Source organism: Dermacentor silvarum, chromosome 4 (genome assembly GCF_013339745.2).
Source record: "Dermacentor silvarum isolate Dsil-2018 chromosome 4, BIME_Dsil_1.4, whole genome shotgun sequence".
In the NCBI taxonomy this organism is placed as follows: Eukaryota; Metazoa; Arthropoda; class Arachnida; order Ixodida; family Ixodidae; genus Dermacentor; species Dermacentor silvarum.
In genome coordinates this window covers 28,783,333-28,804,280 of record NC_051157.2, presented here as the reverse complement: position 1 = coordinate 28,804,280, position 20,948 = coordinate 28,783,333, and the positions used below count along the sequence as shown (strand labels likewise).

The window sequence follows — 20,948 nt, the reverse complement described above, 5'->3', positions numbered from 1 at the left end:
TAGCTTGTAATGTTCTAACTATCAACTATTAACAACTTGCCCAGTTTACCATTCTCCTAAAGCTTACAAGTTTGTATGTAGTTCGGGCTTTTTTGTACATAGCTTGCTGTCCTAGCAAGATGCATTTGAGGTACAGTCCGCAATGAAGGATTATGAAACACAGGTTCCACGAAAAATGTTCTCTTAAGGCATGGCAATTCTAATTTAATTTATATAACTATGTAGGTCACAAAAACTGCCACAGACTGAAACCTTGAATTTGGGGCTATGTTCCCAGGCATCGCAGGAATTCAGTTTTTTTGCAAGTCCCATGTCCTGTAAAATCTTGTGGCTGACTGTATTAACTATACAAAGTGCTGTTGTAGCTGGAAACATTTCAGAAAAAGTGTATACTACTACATATATATGGAGTATCTCGCATCCTTCTGCACACCTTTGTACTTACAACTACACAGGCGTGTCGTCGTATGCGAGGCCTACGCTTCACGAGCTGCAAAAGTGCCAAGGACCGAACTGGCGTGAGCGTGACGTTGGAACAGGGGCAGATTCTGCTGCAGGACTTTGGTCTCGATTCTAAGGAAGTGCCCAGGGCAGTGGCCTGCATGCGAAGGTGAGTTTGTGCCTCTTGTGTTTTAGCATTGGATCCACGAATGCTTTATTACACTCTGTTCCAAAAAGAGACATGCCTGAAGGTATGGCTCTGCTTATGGGCAAATCTGGGCAACACGCATCAGTGGCAGAACGTGTGTTGTGAAAGCTGGCAAGTGGCAACATTATCCTGGTGCACCGCAAATTGATGTTGGAGATATTTTTTTTGTTCAACTTTCCACATGCTGTTTAGCCAGGCGACCAACGAAAGGTGGCTCATTTAGTCACACAGACAAGCAGCACGCGGATCTATTGTCTTCACTTCAACATCGCTTGTAGTCATTGCTGGTCAAAGTGAATAGGAGCATGCGGATAGGAATAGGATATGTAGTGAATAGGAGCATGAATAGGACCAAAGCTATCATGTGAATGCTCGTGGCTGCACACTTTATCTAGCCAGGCGCATGCGGCAGGCAGAGAAAAAGGGTCATACGTGGCATTGGGGTTAAGCGCCAGTACTCAGCGACAGTAATCTAGAACCATTGCTTCTGCTCATCTGAACCATGCTCTTTCCCTGCAGCGAGGGCACGAGACTGCACAACACCTTCAAGAACGTTGGCGTGCGCAAGTATGCCTTCAACAGCCTGCAGATGATGGCGCTGCCCAAGCAATACCGCCCGCCCCCAGGGACCTTTGGCAATGTCCAGTCCTAGTGGTCCTTCTCCTCCCTGAGTGCACTGCATCCTGCCAGCTTCCAGCTCTGGATTTTGGTGGCATGCCAGTAACACATGCGTAGAAACACCCAAGTCCTCTCATCTCTTCAATTTTATCATCACTGATTATGCACCAGTTGTATGTGATCCATTACCGTTTTAGCACTGTTGCACAAAATCAGCACAAGATGCACGGTGAAGGGATGAGATGCCATGAAGCAAGCCCGCTCTTTACTGGGTACTGTACCTACTGAAGTGTTCAATATGCAGTCCAAGCAGCATATTTGCCATGCGATTTTCAAGGAAGTTATGCAGAATTTATGAACAACCCTTATCAATCCTATAATAGTGATGTGGAAGGGGTATTGGAAGCATAAGGAATTATTGGGGCTGGATGTGGAAATATTTCAGTAGAGAGCCCGTAGATTCAAGAGAGGGTGCGTCAACGTCGCAAATTGTGCTGTTGCCTCAAGCGTTTGGCTTTTGTGGTTCACTAGAATGAGCGCGTTCAATTCTGAGAGACCTGTAACAACAGTCATGGTGCAATATTTGCGTTTTGTTACCACTGCACATTACCTGCATTGCCTCGAAACCTGTGGCAACTTTTCTATCTCATTTTTTTTTTTTTTTTTTGTGGTGGAGTGTTGTTTTTACAAGAGATGTATGGGGGAGCAGCATGAGTTGAAGGGACAGAAGTGCACATGTTTTGTCAACCTAAACTGATTGGTGTTTCAAGGTGTCTAAGGGTTGTATTCTTAAACTATCACTTTCGGACAGTACGATCAATTTCGTGAGACATCGGAATCTTCAGTGTACTATACGGCCAACAGCATTTCTGGTGCTCTGCCAAGCTCGCTATTTTTACGCATTGTGAGAACTTGGCACAGTGCCAGAAATGGTGTTAATCGTATTTGTGGCCGACATGCCTAGTGCCGAACTACGCGAAATCTTGTGAAAGTGATCATATCCCTGGAAGTGATTGCTCGAGAATGCCACCCCAGAATATCACTTTCACTGAAAACACACTTGAAAGCAAGAAGATTGACGTAAGCGCAGGACAAAATTGTTGCTGCTGCCGGGAAAATATTGTATATCAGCTTCTACTACATAGCATTTCCCGTTTGTGATTGCCAAGCTTTTTTCCACCACAGAAAATTTTTTAAAAGTTCGTTACGATGCATTTCAGCGTCACAGAGGGTGCAGTTTGGCCAATTTCACTGGATTTTTCTACAGAACAACTCACTGGTGTTGCTATGCTTCTCGCCACTCTGTTTGGCACTTTTTTGCAAAAGTGTGGTGCCGTCTTTGTGCAGGCGTCAGATCCAAAACAGGCAACATTGCCTGGCAGTATTGAGTTTCATACTAAAATTACTAGAGTGAAACCTGGCTCTAGTGTCGACACACACCGTTGATATTACATACAGCTTGGGAATGATGGGTAGTATATGGGTTTACTTATGCAAGTTTGAGCATGCTAGAATTCCATTTTAGCCTTTTAGCACACAAAATACACAGCGACGGTATAAAAGATGTAGACAAAGCTCTCTGTCACACCGCTTTGTCTATGTATTTTATACGTCTCAGGTGTGTTGAGACCTATTTATGAAGACTTATTTAATGAAGGAAGTTTTCAACCTTAACCATTCCACTTCTCTAAAGCTATGTTGTGCAACTAGTGTGGAACATAACGTAATTGAACCACAGAGAAGAATAAAAGAAGCTGTAGTTTGCTTTCTTGATGAACCCATGCCAGGTTGTAGAAAAATTCATGCACTGCCCATCATAGCCATGGCAGTTAAATGACCGCAGTGCCCCAGATTTCCCTCTAGTAATTTTAGTGGGAAAATGTATGCCTAGTGGAGCATGACCTCCGAGATTGTTGGTGCAGCTATCTAGGGGGTGGGGGGGGAGACTCCATTTGTAGCCAGTGATTTAGGATTTCAAAAGCATTTTGTGGGGTCTTCAGTGCAAATGTTCTCTGCTACTAAGTTTCTCTTGTAAACTAAACATTGTGAGTTTTGTAGAAGGGTGGTGTGTCAGTCTAGGTTGATCCAATTGCCTTTGGTGTCCCTTTAAAAAGGATGATTTTATATGTCTCGAAAGAGCAGTTTGTTAGAATACCGCGTGAGTGCGGCGGAGTCTGAAAATTTGATTTGTGCAAGCACAGAGGTACTACCATGAGGAGGACGATATATTGTATACCTATCTTGGTGATGAGGGGAGGTTTAGTAAAGTAGTTATTTAGGATAAGTGTTTCTCTCATGCAGTACCAGACCTGTCTGGATTTCTTTTTTAAATGAAAAGGTGTGGTGTGCCTGCAGGAGATTTCTTACCCTGCACTTTTGCAATCTCCGAGTATGGCATTTGTAAGATTTTTGGAGGCTATTACTGCGGAACTTTAGACTTTAGGTCAACTTACAATTGAAGTTAGATTTATGGAATAAAACAAACCTTTGTATGTTCGTGATCTGCTGCAGGTATAATGGCACAATGCTTTCACAAAGTCTGAGCTTAAATATTGGCAGTTTTTATATTTTTTGTATGAGTATGGTGTTTCGATTATGAAGAAAAAAAACTTTCTTTTCAGAAACTTGCATATGATACTTATGGAGTGCCCATGTGTGCTCATATCCTCATGTATTATTATTATTTTTTATTTCTCTTCTATAAGAACCAAAGCTCAATCTAATATATGCCCTCCAATTTGTTATGCTTGATACCTGAAAGATATAGAAAATGGTGCCAATAATGTTGCACAGGCTTTTATAGGAAGATATTGCAAGTGTAACTGCACATCACTGTTGCCATAATGATGCGTAGCTGTAATGACATCGTAACTCATGATGTGTTTGTACATATATATAGTTGTATATCTTCAATGAGAGCAAACATCTGCTTAGTTTTCTTAACACACACTACTTCTCTTCAGCATTCTAATATACTAGTCCCTCTCAATGTGAGCACTGTGATTGTAAGTGTGTGGTTTCACATTTTTGTTACACGTATTATGAAGTTTATATACAAAAAGGGGTGTTTTTCTACAAGTCAATTTTGCTTTTGTTGCAACTACAGTGGACTCCATTTAAGAAAACAATGAAGGACTTTGGAAAACTGTTTTTAGTTTATCCACTTTTCAGATTCACACATTCTCTTAATATGTGTAATTAAACCAAAGTCCTCAATGTGTCCAGCTTATCTGTGAGTTAAGGCTGATGGAGTTTACCTCGAACAGCGTCTGTTGTATTCTGTTGACATCACCTCAAACTTAGCGCTATACGTATGGGTCAAGTTGCTACCATTAGCAACTATACTTTGTCTCAGTAGTTCTTTTCAGCACTGTGCAAGCTTCGGGTAACCTCAGCCAATAAGGAACATGAATGCCTGCTGGATTGCATTTATTCTTTCTTGTTATCTGCATGTCTCCTTTGCAGTGTCATTTTACGAACCCCGCTCCCACACACACACACAGACACATGAAATGATTATATTCCTAATTGTGTTCCATTTATATAAATGAGAAGGCTGTACCACTGACAGTAGTAAACACATCGCTTAAACATGACGTATTAGTGATGCAATTGATGGGAAGGATGTGACCATGTTCCTTGACGATATCAGCATTTCAGCACTCGAGTTTCTGAAATAAATATACTGGTGCTAGGGCTTGCAGTAGTAATTCTTAGATTTTTAGGAAACATATAGCAAAATATATTAGAAGAGTATCACAATAAGTGGTTCAGCTGTGGTACTATGTTTCGATGTGGCAGAACACACCCACACTGCCCCATTACACCTCACATCTTTGTCTTTGTCAGTGCTGAAGGGGACTGCTGGGACAGAGTAACATGTGGCTTTTTGTTTAGTGGTTCTGTTCTCTTTTACCCCCATTTCCTCACTCGCAAAAGGTGCACACTTATTTGCAAATGCTCACTGCAGCTGTGTCTCTCGTGCACGGCTTTCACTCTTGCCATAATACTAGCCAGTCTCTGTAAGTGTTGTTGGCGATGCTTGTTCTGTTACATCTTGTCATTTTGTTTTTATACCTGTGACAATGACTTGCACACTTTGTTGTGCGAGAACACAAAAGCTATGTGTACGAACACTATGCTGGAGTAAACATTTCTTTATTCATTGTTTTGTGCATCTTTCTTCCTTCATGTCATTGCCATCATTAGCTCACTTCCACTGCACTCCACTGTAGAAAGAAGGGCGCTCCTAACAATATCCAAATTACTGTACCTATCTCTTAAAGGACCCCTTCATGGGGCATTGAGTAAAAGGGGTTTTGAACAATTGTTATGCAAATAAAAGTAAAAAGGTAATGCACGAAGCACATGCATATAAAAAAGTGAAAAATTTAACCCATGGAAACCTACTAAAAGCAACAGCAGCAAAAAATACAAGATAAAAACTATATGAAAGGAAAAATTGAAATCCACTCGTATGTAGCATGAAGCTACAAAGGAAACCCACACAGGTTTCTCGGAAACAAAGCTTCGTAGTTGAAGAAAAATTCGTCCTGGTCCAAGATTCGAACTCGGGACCAACACCTTTCCGGGGCAGTTGCTCTACCATCTGAGCTAACCAGGAGGCTAGCAGATCGCAGCGCGAGGGTGAATTAATTGACAAATTGAAGCACAAGGGCACTGAATTCAGTGATATTCAGTTTGCTTTACTTTACATGTAGGGTATCACTGCAGCCAAATATCTTGCAATTGAAGCACAAGGGCACTGAATTCAGTGTGAATTCAGTGATATTGAGTTTGCTTTACTTTACATGTAGAGTATCACTGCAGCCAAATATCTTGCATCGGTCTGTCTCCTCTGATGGTGCTTTCTAAAAAGCAGTCGCGAGCCAAAATGAATTCTTCCTCGTCCTGTGATACTGCTCTAAGCCAACAAATGACCCTTGACACCTGTCAGTCAGTGTTGGCCAAAGACACTTAGCCGGAAACTCCGTACTCAATATCAAAACTTGGCAAGAAACAATTTCTTTTCTGATGTGTTGCCTATCGGCAACGTTCGTCCATAATTAAAGGGTTAGTTGCCATACCATTAACGATATGTGAGCTTTGTACTCGGATAGCTCCAACAAGTGTAAGCATATGGCAGTACTCCCAAGACTCGTGTCCAGTACATATGCACAGATATATAACCACATCACCTCACGATGGATATACACATTCACGTAGTTGAATGAACTAACCAATTCTGTGGAAAACCACAAATTGGAGGAAGTTTAATGAAAGGGAAAGAAAATGCCAGCCCACCCGACAGCAGCACAAAGCTACAAACTCTTGTGTGGATGACAATTTCTTCCCTTCATAAAACTTCTACACCAATTGCAGATTTTCGCAGACAGCGTTTCTGTGCTTTGAGTTGTCGATCAACTCTGTCTCACGTTGCCACCTGCGCTTATCTCCTAGTCAGCTGAGATGGCAGTGGGACCGCCTTGGAAAGGTCTGCAGGTTTCTATCCCCCGACCAGGACCTATTTCTTTCTGAGAAATGTGCTGCAATGTGCCTAGGATGTTGTTTATTAGGCAGGCCAGTGCAGCGGCCCATCAAAACGTGGCTTGGACACAAAGTCCACGCTGCACGGCTTGGGCTTCTCGGCCTTGCATCGGACGGCTTCCAGTTCCAGCAGCAGGAGCAGGTTGCCACCGTCCCTAAAGAGTACTGATGGCACGTATAGAGTTTTCTGAGGGCCCGCCGATGTCCAGTAGCGGCCCAGATTAAACCCGTTCAGAATGGCAATACCCTGGAAGAGAAAACATAGGAACAGCTTTAGTACAAAACTACAGATAACACTCTGGAATATTCCTCGTGCATTCTCCATGAAAAGACAAATAATAATTTTAAAAAATTTTCTTTACAATGTGAAGTTCGAAAATTGTATGCGTAGGTGCTGCCCTCAAGAGAAAATGTATAAATTGAACCCTCTGTGCCTCGCTCTAGATAAAGGCCGGTCCCTGGCCGAAACGTCGAATTAAATGTTCGTATTTGTTTTTCACGTGTGTCTATGTATATACACCCTGTCTTTTTCAAGAGTTCATGCAGTGAGTCAGCAAAAACGTGGGAGAGGGTGTAGTGGCGCTGCTCTCTCCACTCGAAATGACCCGGTCGACCTCCAGTATACTAGCCGTACTGCTGTATGACAAGTCAGAATTTAATGCATGCACTCTTTGTGTAACCTATTTTTAGCATGTCAAAATGTAGATCGACGAACAGACGGAACAAAGGATCAATGTGAAATTTCGTGTGATATTGGGCAAGAATTTTGGAGAAATTCATCAAATATATTGTAAAAGGTCTATGGAAAGGATACCCTAATGGAAATAATTGTGTTCAAGTGGGTCCAGCATTTTCGGGAAGGCCATGCCGTGAATTACGGTGCAATTATGAGTGTGAACCAGTGAAACAATGACGTCCAATAAACATCCACTGCCAGGACATAGATATCCTGGGATGTGTTGCATAGGTGCTGCGGACGTCTCTGGCATGACCTTTCGGCCGCACTTTCCGTCTCCTGCCGACATCCCTTGCATCTCCGCGAGGCACATTATGGGGACATGCGGCGTACGTTTTACCACAGTAATTTTACGGACATACGCCAGGACCTTCTGCACAGCGTTTGCCATAATGTCGATTACGCTCGCAGCACACGCTGTGTGACAGATGCAACGGGCAGAGCGCCCGCGCATCAAGAACAGATACACTGTGCACGCGTTACGCCCGCACGCACACGTGTGAAGGTGCAGCATACTGCTCATTCTTCTACTAGGCTTTCCACAAAGCACGAGTGGCTTATCGAATTAACAGAAGTTTTCAAAGCAAATTGCGGCAGAAAATTCGTAAAGTTCGTACGACGTACACATGAGCTACAGAGAGGATAGCCTCGGATTATAATTCGAACATGCGTGAAAACATAATTCTGTTACGAGAAAACTCGAAGACAAAGGCTAATTGGAGGACAAATATTGACGTGTATGCCAAAAAGTCGCAGTTTCGCCCGAAAGGCGAAGCATCGATTGCGATAGCAAATTAGTGGACAGCTATACGAAGTAAGGATAGTAGTTTTATTGGTCGTATAATCTTTTAAACATAGGCATACTAAGTAAATTAACAAGTATGGTGTTGCGCGCACAAGCAAACGCGAACGCATCTCACTCGACCGCAGAAACTCGCTGTCAGAATGCTGTAGTAAGCGCGGCAGCAGCAGCGAGCGACGCGCGCATTAAGGCGAACTAAGCCGCGATAACACAGCGCAGGGAGGACTCTGCCTCCGCCGCAGATGACTTTCAAGATACAGCCGCGCGGCGTAGAAAGCGCTCCCCCTCCGTATACCCTCCACCCGGAGCCTTGCGGCCCGCGCGGAGTAGAACTCCCCCCTTCCTCCCTACCCTCCCTTCGGAGCGTTGCGCGCGACTGGAAGACAGCGCGCTTCCTTCCCGCGTCTAGCTCTTGCGTGAGCGAGATCGAGTCGAGATCGCCGGCTCACCCTCGCACGCTTTCACTTTTCACTCGCACATACAGCATACGGCGCGCGGCGACGATTTTATCGCCCGTGGTTTATATGGAATCTCACGGCGACGGCGACGCCGACGGCAGAAATCCGCCTGGAGTGTATATATAATTCATATCGTAATAAAATACGCGTAAGAACAAAGCTTCTTTGTTAACCTCCAAGTTTCTGCCCCATATGTTAGCACCGGTAGAATGCAATGATTGTACACTTTTCCTTTCAACGACAGTGGTAAGCTCCCAGTCAGGATTTGGCAATGCCTGCCGTATGCACTCCAACCCAATTTGATTCTTCTGTAAATTTCTTATGATCAGGGTCCCCTGTCAGTAATTGACCTAGATAAACGTACTGCTTTACAGACTCTAGAGGCTGACTGGTGGTGCTGAATTCTTGTTCCCTTGCCAGGCTATTGTTCGAGAACAAGTTAAGAAGCTCGAGAACAAGTTAAGGACCGCACAAAGAGCGACGGAACGAAAAATGTTAGGCCTAACGTTAAGAGACGGGAAGAGAGCGGTGTGGATCGGAGAACAAACGGGGATAACAGATATTCTAAATGTCATTAAGAGGGGAAAAAATGTAGCTGGGCAGGCCATGTTATGCGTAGGATGGATAACCGGTGGATCATTAGAGTTACAGAATGGATACCAAGAGAAGGGAAGCGCAGTTGAGAACGGCAGAAAACTAGGTGGGGTGATGAAGTTAGGAAATTTGCAGGCGCAAGTTGGAATCAGCTAGCGCAAGACAGGGGTAATTGGAGATCACAGGGAGAGGCCTTCGTCCTGCAGTGGATATAAATATAGGCTGCTGATGATGAAGAACCAAGCAAACATCAAAATCATATTGATCGTGTTTTCTAACTGCCATGGAATATTGTGCACCAGGGATTTTTACTTGAAGGTCAAACTGTCAATGCAGCTTTCTACGTGGAGGTCCTGAAGTCTCTGAAAGATCGCGTGCCCGGCGTGCGACTAAACTTGTCGAAAGTGGGGCGCTGGTTTCTGCACCACGATAGGGCGCCTTGATGTCTTCCTCGTTCGCCGCGGGAGGACAAGGAGGACTTGAGACACCGTACCACGGTGGTACCGTACACCACGATACTGCCCCTATATACGTGCACTTTGCATTGGTGCATGAGTTTCTGGCGCTCAATTCTATCACTGTGCTGGAACGCCGTCCCCTGCTCGGCGCTTTTAGCCGCCTGCAACTTACTGCATGAACTTTTGGGACAGACCTCGTGTATAGTAGAAGGGGAAGCAAAGACCTCAATTATTGTTAGTCACAGCCATATGGAGGCAAGGAAAGCATAGGAGAAATTAACTGTGGTTTCTTATTGAAATGTGGAAATAATAAGGATAAAGCAAATGAAAATGGACGTAAGGACAACGTGCCGCGCCGGCGGGAGCCGAACCCGGCGGCTATCCTCCTCTACGTTGTTGAGATTTTATAGGGCATCGCGCGCCTTATGTGGAAGACGTGGTTCCGCAACGGCTAAATAAGAAAAAGATACTTTGAAATCTGTGATGTCATACTGACTCACCGGTGTTGGAGTTTCGGCACGAAATTAAGAAAAAAAAAGAGTATTGAAATAATACTTCATCGGTGTGAACTGATTTATCGTATCTCGATCTTTTATAGAGTTCGTTTAAGGCCAACGAGCTGAGTGTCGCAGAGAAGGGGAGCGTGTTATCGTGCCCGTGCGGACTTTGAATAAACACACCTTTTTAAACATCTCGATGAGCAAGAAGGTGTCGTAGACGCCTTCGCCTTCCGGCAGGGTGAAATTGGCCGCGTACACCGCCAACCCGCCATTCGTGATCGAATCCTCTGCGGGTGCGAGCTGCTGGAGTGCCTCGTAGTCCCGAAGCCAGGCGCCGTTGGTCAGGTCGATGGGCCGCATCGTCCAGTTGCTCAGGAGCCGGTCGTTGAGAGTTACGTTCTTTACTATGCCCTGTTGATGCAGTTCCAGGACAACCACGTTATAGTGTACAGCCGCTGCAGCAGCTACTGCCTGGTTTAGCGCCACAACGGGCGTTCACCGGCGATCCCCTGATGATTTATTTATTCTTTCAAGCGAAGCCTTTTAGGCGAACGTTTTGCAGACCGTGGCTGATGCTGCTCTAATCCCGAATAGCGCACGTCTTGAATAGCTTCGAGTCTAGCCTATTTAACGGGCAGACACGTAATCGCATATTGCAAAACGCGTTGCAGCAGAAAATGAACAGTTTTATTGCATTTAGTTAACCGTTTTACGTAAGCTTCGCTTCACATAAATTCGAAAATGTGCGTTGGACCTGCAATATATATATATATATATATATATATATATATATATATATATATATATATATATATTACTTGCACTGCAGCCCTTTAGTAGCAGTGCTCTTTGGTAGAAGTGGGTACAAGCTCAGTAAGGACAAGTGCCTGTATACAGGGTGTTTCATTTAACTTGGGCCAAACTTCAAAAAATATGCAAATGCTACGTAGCTGGACAGAACCAAGGTAATGTTGTTTGCCGTCGCTTGGAGATACGCAGATTAATTTTTGAATTCCGCCTAATTAGATAATTAGTCTTAATTAACTTTTCAATTATTATTATAAGTAGATAAAAAGTGTCAATTAGAAAATTCTAGAGCAACATGAGAAACTCCAGATACAGCTTTCTGTTGCTCAATACGTGCTACATAAAAGTGTTTTTTTTTGAGCGTGAAAGATGCCCGTGAATACATCAAAGTGCCTCGAGCGGCCAGTCGCGCGGCAATTTTGCGTGGATTTGCGGGCTACTTTCACGCTCGGAAAAACACTTTTATGTAGCACGTATTGAGCAATAGAAAGCTGTGTCGGCAGTTTATCATGTTGCTCTAGAATTTTCTCATTGACACTTTTCATCTACTTATAATAATAGAGAAGTTGATTAATTAAGACTAATTATGTAATTAGGCGGAATGGTAAAATAATCTGAGTATCTCCAAGCGACGGCAAACAACGTACGTTAGCTTGGTTTTGTCCAGCTACGTAGCATTTGCCTATTTTTAAAGTTTGACCTAAGTGAAACACCCTGTATAGCGTGCTCAAAGAGAAGTAGTGGATCAACAATTGACACGATGACAGACGTGCGTCCCTTTCACGACCATCCGCATCCATATATAGCTGACCTTGGGGTCGACGATAGCGCCTATGTTTATGCGCCCTTGGTTCTCCACGAGGATCGACAGGGTCTGCCCGGACTTGACCTCAAGGACGACATCGAGAGCTTTGTCCGCACGGGAGACGACGGCCCTGAATACCTGGCAAAATAAAAGAAGGACACACAAAGCGAAATGGCGCTTGCCATCTTGAGGCACAACGAGGCTGTTGCCGCTGGATGCACAGACATCAAAGCGTACAGTGGAAACTCAATGACGCCAGGTGAGGATCAAGGCGGTAATTCGGGCTAGTTGGTCGGTCATTCTGAAAATAAATAGCGCTAAAACACAAGAACGGACGCAGGAGCGGCATAAGAACATTATCGCTCTGTGTTGTTCTTATGTCCGTCCTTGTCTTTTTAGCGCTATTTACTATCTTAGGTGGGCATCACGAGAAGCATTTGTGTCAGCCGTGATCAACAATGGGCAGTGCATAAGTCTCCCTTTTGCTCTAGAGGGAGCTCCAATGCGTATTGACCCTTTTCTCGGAGCAGTTTGCTCTAGAGGAACGAGATGGCGCCTTCGGCGGGGCGCCATACGTTGCCTCAGCGAATGCGCACGAATACGAAACCACTACTGCTTCTGCCCTGCTACTGTTCGATCAGCTGTCGGAAATGCAAGTTGGTGTTCGCTAATGCACTGTGCCCAATTCATGCTGCAAAATGTGTAACGATAAAGGGAAGACGTGCGCGGTAGTTAGCTGCAAAAAATATTGATTCGCATATTAAAGGATGGAATCAACCGGTGTCGTCGCTGCTACATAAGGACTGCCTGTGTTGCCGGCCCTTCGCGATGCTGGCTTTCCTCGAGGATAAAAAAAGATAATTCATCCGCCAGCACTGTATGGCTAACCTCCAAAGAAACGACTTCAACTCCGCAACGTCGGTACTTAAGAGTGAGTACCGCTCGTTACAAAAGGAAGTAACGCCACTTACTGGCATGGTAAATTTCTCGCACGTTATTTACACATATACCCCTACTCGCACGAAAACTTACACCAGCCCTACCGTCAACGTATCAATAATAAGTGAATGGGCGCGCACTTGAATCAATGCGCCGAAGCATGAGTGACGGCGAGTACACCGACAAGATACAAATGTTGGAAGCTGAACGTTTCGTGACGATCAGAGAGTAAGCGAGAGACTAGCGATAATACGCCTTCGCTTCAAGCTACCACAAAGTACAGAACATTCGCATTCCGAGCTTTGTGCGCCGCAAGAACAAATCTATCGCAGCTGAGCACACCCGCGAGCGATTAGGCTGAAAATAAACAATCAAATAGTGGCCGCACCGAGGAACTTTACTGAGTAAGAAACATGACAAGCCGCTGCTTCAAAATGTTTGCCAAATAAATAACGAGCACAGTGATCCTGATTTAATTCATAAGCGGAAAATTTGGACAGGTTGGAACACATTTCTAGCCCCACGTTTAGTACAAGCACTCTATACGCAGCTCGCGCCGTTTGGACAGGGCGTAATGAGCTCTGAAAGCACTTACATGTCCTCTAAAGCTGGGGCCAAAGCTTCGTGTCGTTCACATAGTCACCGTTGACGATATGCGTCGAAACGGAGGTTTGCTGCGCCGCACCGGCGTCACGCGCTTGTATTGTAAACACGGAGGCAGCTGAGGCAAGCAATGGACGCGTCACCACGTGATCAAACATGGCAGCGCTCATGGGAGCGCCGGGAAAAGGGTCAATACACGGGCTATCTGTCTTTGTCTATCTGTCTGTCTGTGAGCACTGTGCGTGCGCGTTATGTATGTATGTATGTATGTATGTATGTATGTATGTATGTATGTATGTATGTATGTATGTATGTATGTATGTATGTATGTATGTATGTATGTATGTATGTATGTATGTATGTATGTATGTATGTATGTATGTATGTATGTATGTATGTATGTATGCTTGTGGTGTTATGGTGTATGTATGTTAGTGGAGGGGGGGCACCCCTGACCCGAGTAATCCCTTGTTCGCCATCAAAATGGGCGATCATTCAGGGTGAACAAGGGAAGCCTCAGTCCCTTCTCACAACGTTGGCCCTTTAGGTCGAAGTTTTCCCTGTTTGGTCAGTGCTGATCACCTGAAGTCTCTTCTCTCTTATCTACTCGCGAACCTTTGTCTTATTCGTATCAGCCTAAATTCGTATGCTGACTTTAGTGTGACGTCACGGATTTCATGACATTGTCGCCTATTTGGACTGTCTCGTGTGTGCAGTTATATATATATATATAAAAGAAAGAAAAAAAAAAAGCTGCTTCAGAATCGAATGTTATCATTCCACATTGACAGCTAACGTACTGTAAGCAAACATTCGCTGTCAAAATTTGTGGCCTGGTGAGGGGCCCCTCACCAGGCCACATAGCAAATTTTGCTAATACACTGGAACTTGTTACGTGCCCTCTAAGGAGTATTCTACCGCAATAATTTTTCAAATTAGTTCATTTATAGCAGAGATGGAAATATTTGAAGTGCCGCGAACCCATGATTTCAGGAGGCGAGCGTCACCGTCAACATACACTCTCTCCACTTGCTCCGTCTAGCATCCGCAAGCTAAATTCCTTCCCTGCGTTCTCCCATACCGGAGCAGGAGGATCCGCGTGGGCCCCGCCTTCTTTATTTTTGTCTCTCTCTTGCGTTTTTGCTGAGTGGCGCACTTCTGGTGACGGTCTCGCGCGTGAGCTGTTACATTTGTCTCATTTCACGCAGCGGACGATCTTGCGCGCTCTGCACGATTACACCTGATTAGCGGTATAAGTCAGCGCCACAATCACGAACATTGAGGCAGGCGTGAGAGGAAGAAAGAGCATGATCGCGGCGCTGGAACTCAGTAGAAAATGACGTAGTTTTGTTCTCTGCATGCGCTACTGCACGACGTGGGAACAATCAGACGAAATGGAAGTACTCAATCCGATCTCGCTACGGTACGAAGTAAAAAAAAAAAAAAAAAAAAAAAAAAAAAAAAAAAAAAAAAAAAAAAAAACCGCAGACATTCGGCTTGTATGTTTTATTGTTTCTCTAAACTTTAATTCGTTTATTGAAGCAACAGATTAAACAAATAACTGATGCTGCCTTGAATAATTCTCCAAGTCACGTGTCACTATGAGCGACGTCACATCACTGCCACGTACGTAGGCGCACTTGCGCGATAGACGTCTACTCTCAGGCTGGGAGCGCGGCGCCCAAGAGGAGATGGGAAAACGGCATTTGGTTTGAAATTTAAGATTTTTCCGTGGCACCTAGGGATGTAATTCTTAGCAGGCACGATCGTTAGCGCGCATTGTATGCACTGCGCTTGTCATCTGAAAATGGCCAGACCTCGTGAAAGGCCCTTTAAGGCTGCATTAGGCACTGCAGTTAAGCTATGGCAGCTGAAGGTCCGTAGATGAGTTTCAGGGTAGCGCCATTCTCCATTTCCTGCTTCCCTCCTCCTCTAATCTTCCTCCTACATGGAGCGAAAGGTTCCAAACCTCTCAACAAGCGTGTAGAAACAAATAGCTTCTAGTTTGTGCCAATGACTTCTAGTTTGTGTCGTACTACATTTATTGCCAACACCCTTTTTGAAACTGTATATCGTCATCATAATCATCAGCCTACATTTATGTCTACTGCAGATCTCCAATTACCCCTGTCTTGCGCTGGGTGATTCCAACTTGCGCCTGCAAATTTCCTAACTTCATCCCACCTAGTTTTCTGCTGTCCTCGACGGCGCTTCCCTTCTCTTGGTATCCATTCTGCAACTCTAATGGTCCACCGGTTATCCATCCTACGCATAACGTGGCCTGCCCAGCTCCAGTTTTTTTCTCTTAATGTCATTTAGAATATCTGTTATCCCCGTTTGCTCTCTTATCCACACCGCTCTCTTCCTGTCTCTTAACGTTAGGCCTAACATTTTCGTTCCATCACTCTTTGTGCGGTCCTTAACTTGTTCTCGAGCTTCTTTGTTAACCTCCAAGTTTCTGTTCCATATGTTAGCACCGGTAGAACGCAATGATTGTACACTTTTCTCTTAACGACAGTGGTAAGCTCCCAGTAAAGATTGTCAATGCCTGCCTTATGCACTCCAACCCAATTTTATTCTTCTATAAGTTTCCTTCTCATGATCAGGGTCTCATGTGACTAATTGACCTTGATAAGCGTACTCCTTTACAGACTCTAGAGGCTGACTGGCGATCCTGAATTCTTGTTTCCTTGCCAGGCTATTGAACAGTATCTTTGTCTTCTGCATATTAATCTTCAACCCCTTTCTTACACTTTCTCGGTTAAGGTCCTCAATCATTTGTTGCTATTGGTCCCTATTGTTGCCGTATTCATACGTATGTTGGCGTAAACCATGCTTTGGAACCTTTCAAAAGAAAAATAACACCACCACTAACCAGCCGAAACGCCATATGACCGTACTAAGCGAATCACGCACGGGCAATGGCGGGAGAGCGCGAGAATGAGGAGGACGGAGGCTAGATGAAAGAATGGCGCTACCTTGACACTTTATCCAGGTACGTTACGGAAGCACGTCCGCATTGATGGTACAAGTGTATACTAGAATACGGTATACAAGCTGTGCTAGGCATGGTAAGGTCACATGGTAACTCACGTCGTTGACGTAGACATAGCCTCGATCCCGGATGCCGTCCACTTTCAGAATCGAAGGTGCCACGAAGTCGGAGGTGACCACGGTCTCGTAGATCATTAAGCCGTAGGCCTGTCGAAATGAAAGAAAGTTCCAGAAGCAATCTATTAGCTAATGCTTCTTACACGTAACTGACCGAAACCCGAACGTGAAACGCACGTTGTGAAATTTTGCGATTCATTTCGTTGCGCAGTCATCCGCAGTAGCACAGAAGCGCTTCATTACCTTATTGTATCCTTAACAATACAAATTTCTCGGAAACACAGAATCCAAGGAAAAAAAAAAAGAAAAACTGCAGCCATTCCACTGGGGTGGAGATGGAAGACCAGCGAAGCTGTACTATAGTGGGAATTATGTATTTCCAATTATGACTATTAAGATGTGATGGTGTAATTGGTTATTTGAACTATTAAAGAATGAGAAATATATATAATCCGGTGGTTTTCATTTATTTAGTGACCACAGGGACCATGGCCTTATGGTTGCTACAGTACACCGCCATAGAGTGTACGGCAAAGGTTGGCACGTTCTTCATAAACACGTCACCAACGCCGCCGCCGTCGACAACAGTTCTGCGCGTTGCTGGTGCTGCTACATGTCCAAGTTTATACAGCTCCTCAGAATTTTGAGAATGACAACCCATAAACAAATGTAATGAAACAAAACACCGGCAGCGCATGCCTTTTATGTTAAATCTTCTCCGACTTTGATTAAGTCGCCAGTTCCCCTTGCGCCCGGTCGCAAGATACGCATTTGGTGCCGCAGCTAAACGTCACCTCCCCTCCCTCCCGTCCCCTCACGGCCTTTCGCGCGACGTAATAAGTCGCGTTTGTTCTCCGCCGTGCGTTCGCTCCCCGTGAAAGCGCGCGTCCCTCGCGCGCTTTCACGGTTAGCTGCCATGGTTAGCTGCCGTCGCCGTCGCCGTGAGGTTCCGTATGACGTCAATGGAGATGAATTCGTCGCCGCGCGCCGAACGCTGCATGTGCGAGTCAAAGGGCGCGAGGGACGCGCGCTTTCACGGGGAGTAAACGCACGGCAGAGAACAAAAGCGCGTTCTGCGCCGTGCTCCCTTAAGGGCTGCAGAAGTAGGCGTCTCTTTCCTCCTTTACAATCACCATATATGTAGAGCAAACGCACCTTCTTCCGACGCGCGAAAGGCCGTGGGGGGGGGGGGGGGGAGGGAAGGGAGGCGACGTTTAGCTGTTGCACCAAGTACCTATTTATATCAGAGGCTCCGGCAACAGTCACCAAGGTCGCACGCATTTTGTGCGAACGTGGGAAAAACGCCGACGGCGTCGACAACAGTTCTGCGTGTTGCCGGTGCTGCTGCATGTCCAAGTTTATACAGCTGATAAAGCTACTATCATTACTCCGTATAGCTCTCTACAAATTTGCTATCGCAATTGATGCTTCGCCTTTAAAGTGAAACTGCGACAACTTTTTTTGACGCCCGTGCAAGCTTTGTTGCATGTCCGGACGGACGTGCCGAGAGGCGAAACGGATTGTGACAGCTACCATGGACTGCAAAACATGCAAGCGTGTCGAATCATCAGAACGTCTTACGTGGCCGACTTGCTCGAACGTCAGTGGGTAGGTCGAGTTTGTGGTTCGGTTCGACATCAGCTGCCGCAGCGTCGTGAGGCCGAACATCTGCAACGGTACATGCGTTTGCAGAGTGTTTCCGCTAGGCGTCCACAAACAAACGCTCGCGAGAACCCAGTGAAAGTGCGTTACTCACACGTTTGCATAATAAAAAAAGGAGAAAAGGACAAAGGAAAAAAAAAGCTAAGGATAGTAGATAAGTCTTCCTTAAAAGAAATTGATTACAAAAAAATTGAGAAAGAAATTGACAAACTTTGCCAGCTGCCTGCATGTGCAACGTATGAAATTAAAGCGCGAAGCCTATGTATATACGTATATGTGTAAGTATCTATATAAATATGTATATATTTATGTCCTTCGTCCTGCAGTGGGCATAAATATAGGCTGATGATTATATATATATATACCAGTTAATTTTGTGCTTCAATGGAAAAAGCGACGTTTTGTTAAGAACCTAACTGTAACGCCAATGCATTTATCCGCAAAGTTCAGGAATTAATATCTCGAAACTGGTGTCATCCCGCGAATTCGTTCCAAGTGGATCCGCCTTGCGAACTCCACGGCTACAATTTGTAAATTGCAATATGGGCCATCAGGTAATTAGTTAAAAACTGAATTAGTGAATTTCTGTTAATTATTCGATTATGCATTTTAATTTCTTGTGGAAGTACTGTCCGCCTCTTCGAGTAGACCAGCTCATGAACTAGAATTGTGCTATCTGCCGCAGGCAACCTTTAAGAATCTTTGAAAGTGTTCACTGAAACACCCTGTATAGGTATTTCCAAAGCACACATACTTCTTAATAGAGCAGTGCATTCTACGGCTTCTTTCATTTTCTTACATTTCTTATTTTATGGTTAACTCACTCTCACAATAAAGGCCATAAGTTATGATTGCCTAAGAATGATTTTTTTTTTGCTTAACGAAGCGCAGGCGCTGAAATTAGTGCGTCTCTCGTGTCAAATGTAAATGTGTCGTTACCATTATCTGCGTGAAGTTACGCATGTCAACACAAGGCCAGTAATGCACGCAAATGTTTGGGTTATGACATAGCGTTCCAATATATTCTCGTCAATTGTAATGTATTATATTGATTCGTTCAAGGAATATGCGATCATGAAGGCGAGATCAAGATTGATATTAAGCTTGAAGAAAGGCGCGCTGTGCTTCTTTAGATTTTCTGAATGCTTGCTAAACATTTTTCACTATAACAACAAATTTGCATAATATTAGGTAATTTGTTTTAATTAGATCTGGCAAGCTCTTTTACCTCTACACAAGCTTTCAGAACTCTTCATCATAGAAATATATTTCTTTAAATTTCAACATGATATTGTGTTCTGATCAGACCTCATTGTAGCCATGTGACAGCCATACCTGGCTATGTGGCTATCAAACAATTGTGTCACTATCATCAGATGCTTAGCTTACACGCTTCATGGTGATGTCCGCAAGAGCCATTTTCTTCTTCGGAGACGGGACTTTCGCTTTCACTCGACCCGGGAAAAACTGCAATAAGACGTGGCATGGGAGACCAGCGAAACAAAGGCACGAGGCTTAGCGGTAGCGACTGTGGAGACTATATAGCACAGTCTCAGACGTTGCTTCACAGAGCACGCGAGCAAGCCTGACACAAAGTTGTGTACGGAAAGAGTTAGGGGACGCCCCGAGCAACTGAAAAACGCGGGTGCCGCACTCCACATTCACCTTGGTTCTCCGCAAGGGGCGCGTGCGGGAAAAAGCTTACAGCTTACAAATATAAAGCTTTTCTTGTTTTCTGGCGTCTCCTGACGCGCTTATTTAACTCCACCAACACGACGAACTCGGACAACGTTTAAGAACATTTACCTCTCCCGAAACATATCTGTCGTTTTCTAAAACGACAAGCAAAAAGAAATGCCGTCACCAGGCATGTAAGGTGATCGACTAAAAACCGACAAAAAAAAAAAAAATCGACTAAAAATACCAAAACACCAAAAAAATCGACTAAAGGTGACCGACTAAATATACGTCCCCAGATCCTCTGGCCGAGACTCCCTTAACAGAAAATTAGTGTCAGAAATTGGCAAGTGAGAGTTAAAGTGTGAATGACTCCCTTCTGACTACCTTCGTTTTAAAGAGTGTACTATCGCGCTCCTTTGCCACGCGCTTTGCTGAGTGCGATAGCAGGCGTCGTGACCACGCTTGTCGCCCCTTCGATCAGGCCTTAATTCTTGATACAAACAACCGCTACGACAGCAGCAACAGGGTCAACAAGCAACCGCTTTATTTTGGTGGAGCTTCGTCATTTACAGGGGCAAGTCAACTGGTTTTGACGCGGTTCGATGTCCTAAAGAAACGCAAAGGCTGTAGGGGACGCAGTAGTGGAAAACTCCGGATGAATTTTGACCACCGTGCGAGCCAGAGCGAGTGCCAAAACGTCACGATATTCGGCTCTGACGTGACCACATTCTGCGCCATGACGTCACGACACATGCACAACCTTGGAAACGAAACCGAAACTGTTTCGCAGAAAAACAATTATAGTAAATTACTTGGGGCGCTTTGAGGCTTGCCAGTATTTACTTTTTGCTAGTGTTTCGAAGTCCAGAACATTAATATACTGCAAAAAAAAAAAAAAAAGTCGGAAATGCCATTTTAGTACTGTTTAAAGGCTGCTTTCATATCTGTTTTTAGGCATTGAAAGCCGGCTTTTATCACA

At 44.6% G+C, this 20,948-nt stretch overlaps 2 protein-coding genes across 5 annotated transcripts in view; one reads left to right on the top strand and one right to left on the bottom strand.

Moving 5' to 3' along the window:
* The window catches only part of LOC119449678 (inositol polyphosphate-4-phosphatase type I A-like), a 48,717-nt gene extending 43,285 nt beyond the window's left edge, over positions 1-5,432 (top strand). For all 4 annotated transcript variants that reach the window (XM_049665374.1, XM_049665373.1, XM_049665371.1 and 1 more), the window contains 2 exons: positions 456-610; positions 1,169-5,432. In XM_049665374.1, the coding sequence (XP_049521331.1) occupies positions 456-610; positions 1,169-1,301 (288 nt within the window). In that variant the 3' untranslated portion in view covers positions 1,302-5,432. The remainder of the gene's footprint in view (positions 1-455; positions 611-1,168) is intronic.
* A 758-nt stretch (positions 5,433-6,190) lies between these two features.
* Positions 6,191-20,948, bottom strand: part of LOC119448448 (beta-galactosidase) — a 29,981-nt gene continuing 15,223 nt past the window's right edge. The window contains exons 11-16 of the mRNA XM_037712899.2: positions 19,679-19,756; positions 18,209-18,295; positions 16,610-16,717; positions 11,981-12,112; positions 10,543-10,773; positions 6,191-7,061 (exon numbers count right to left, since the gene is read on the bottom strand). Coding sequence (XP_037568827.2) covers positions 6,840-7,061; positions 10,543-10,773; positions 11,981-12,112; positions 16,610-16,717; positions 18,209-18,295; positions 19,679-19,756 — 858 coding nt within the window. The 3' untranslated portion in view covers positions 6,191-6,839. The remainder of the gene's footprint in view (positions 7,062-10,542; positions 10,774-11,980; positions 12,113-16,609; positions 16,718-18,208; positions 18,296-19,678; positions 19,757-20,948) is intronic.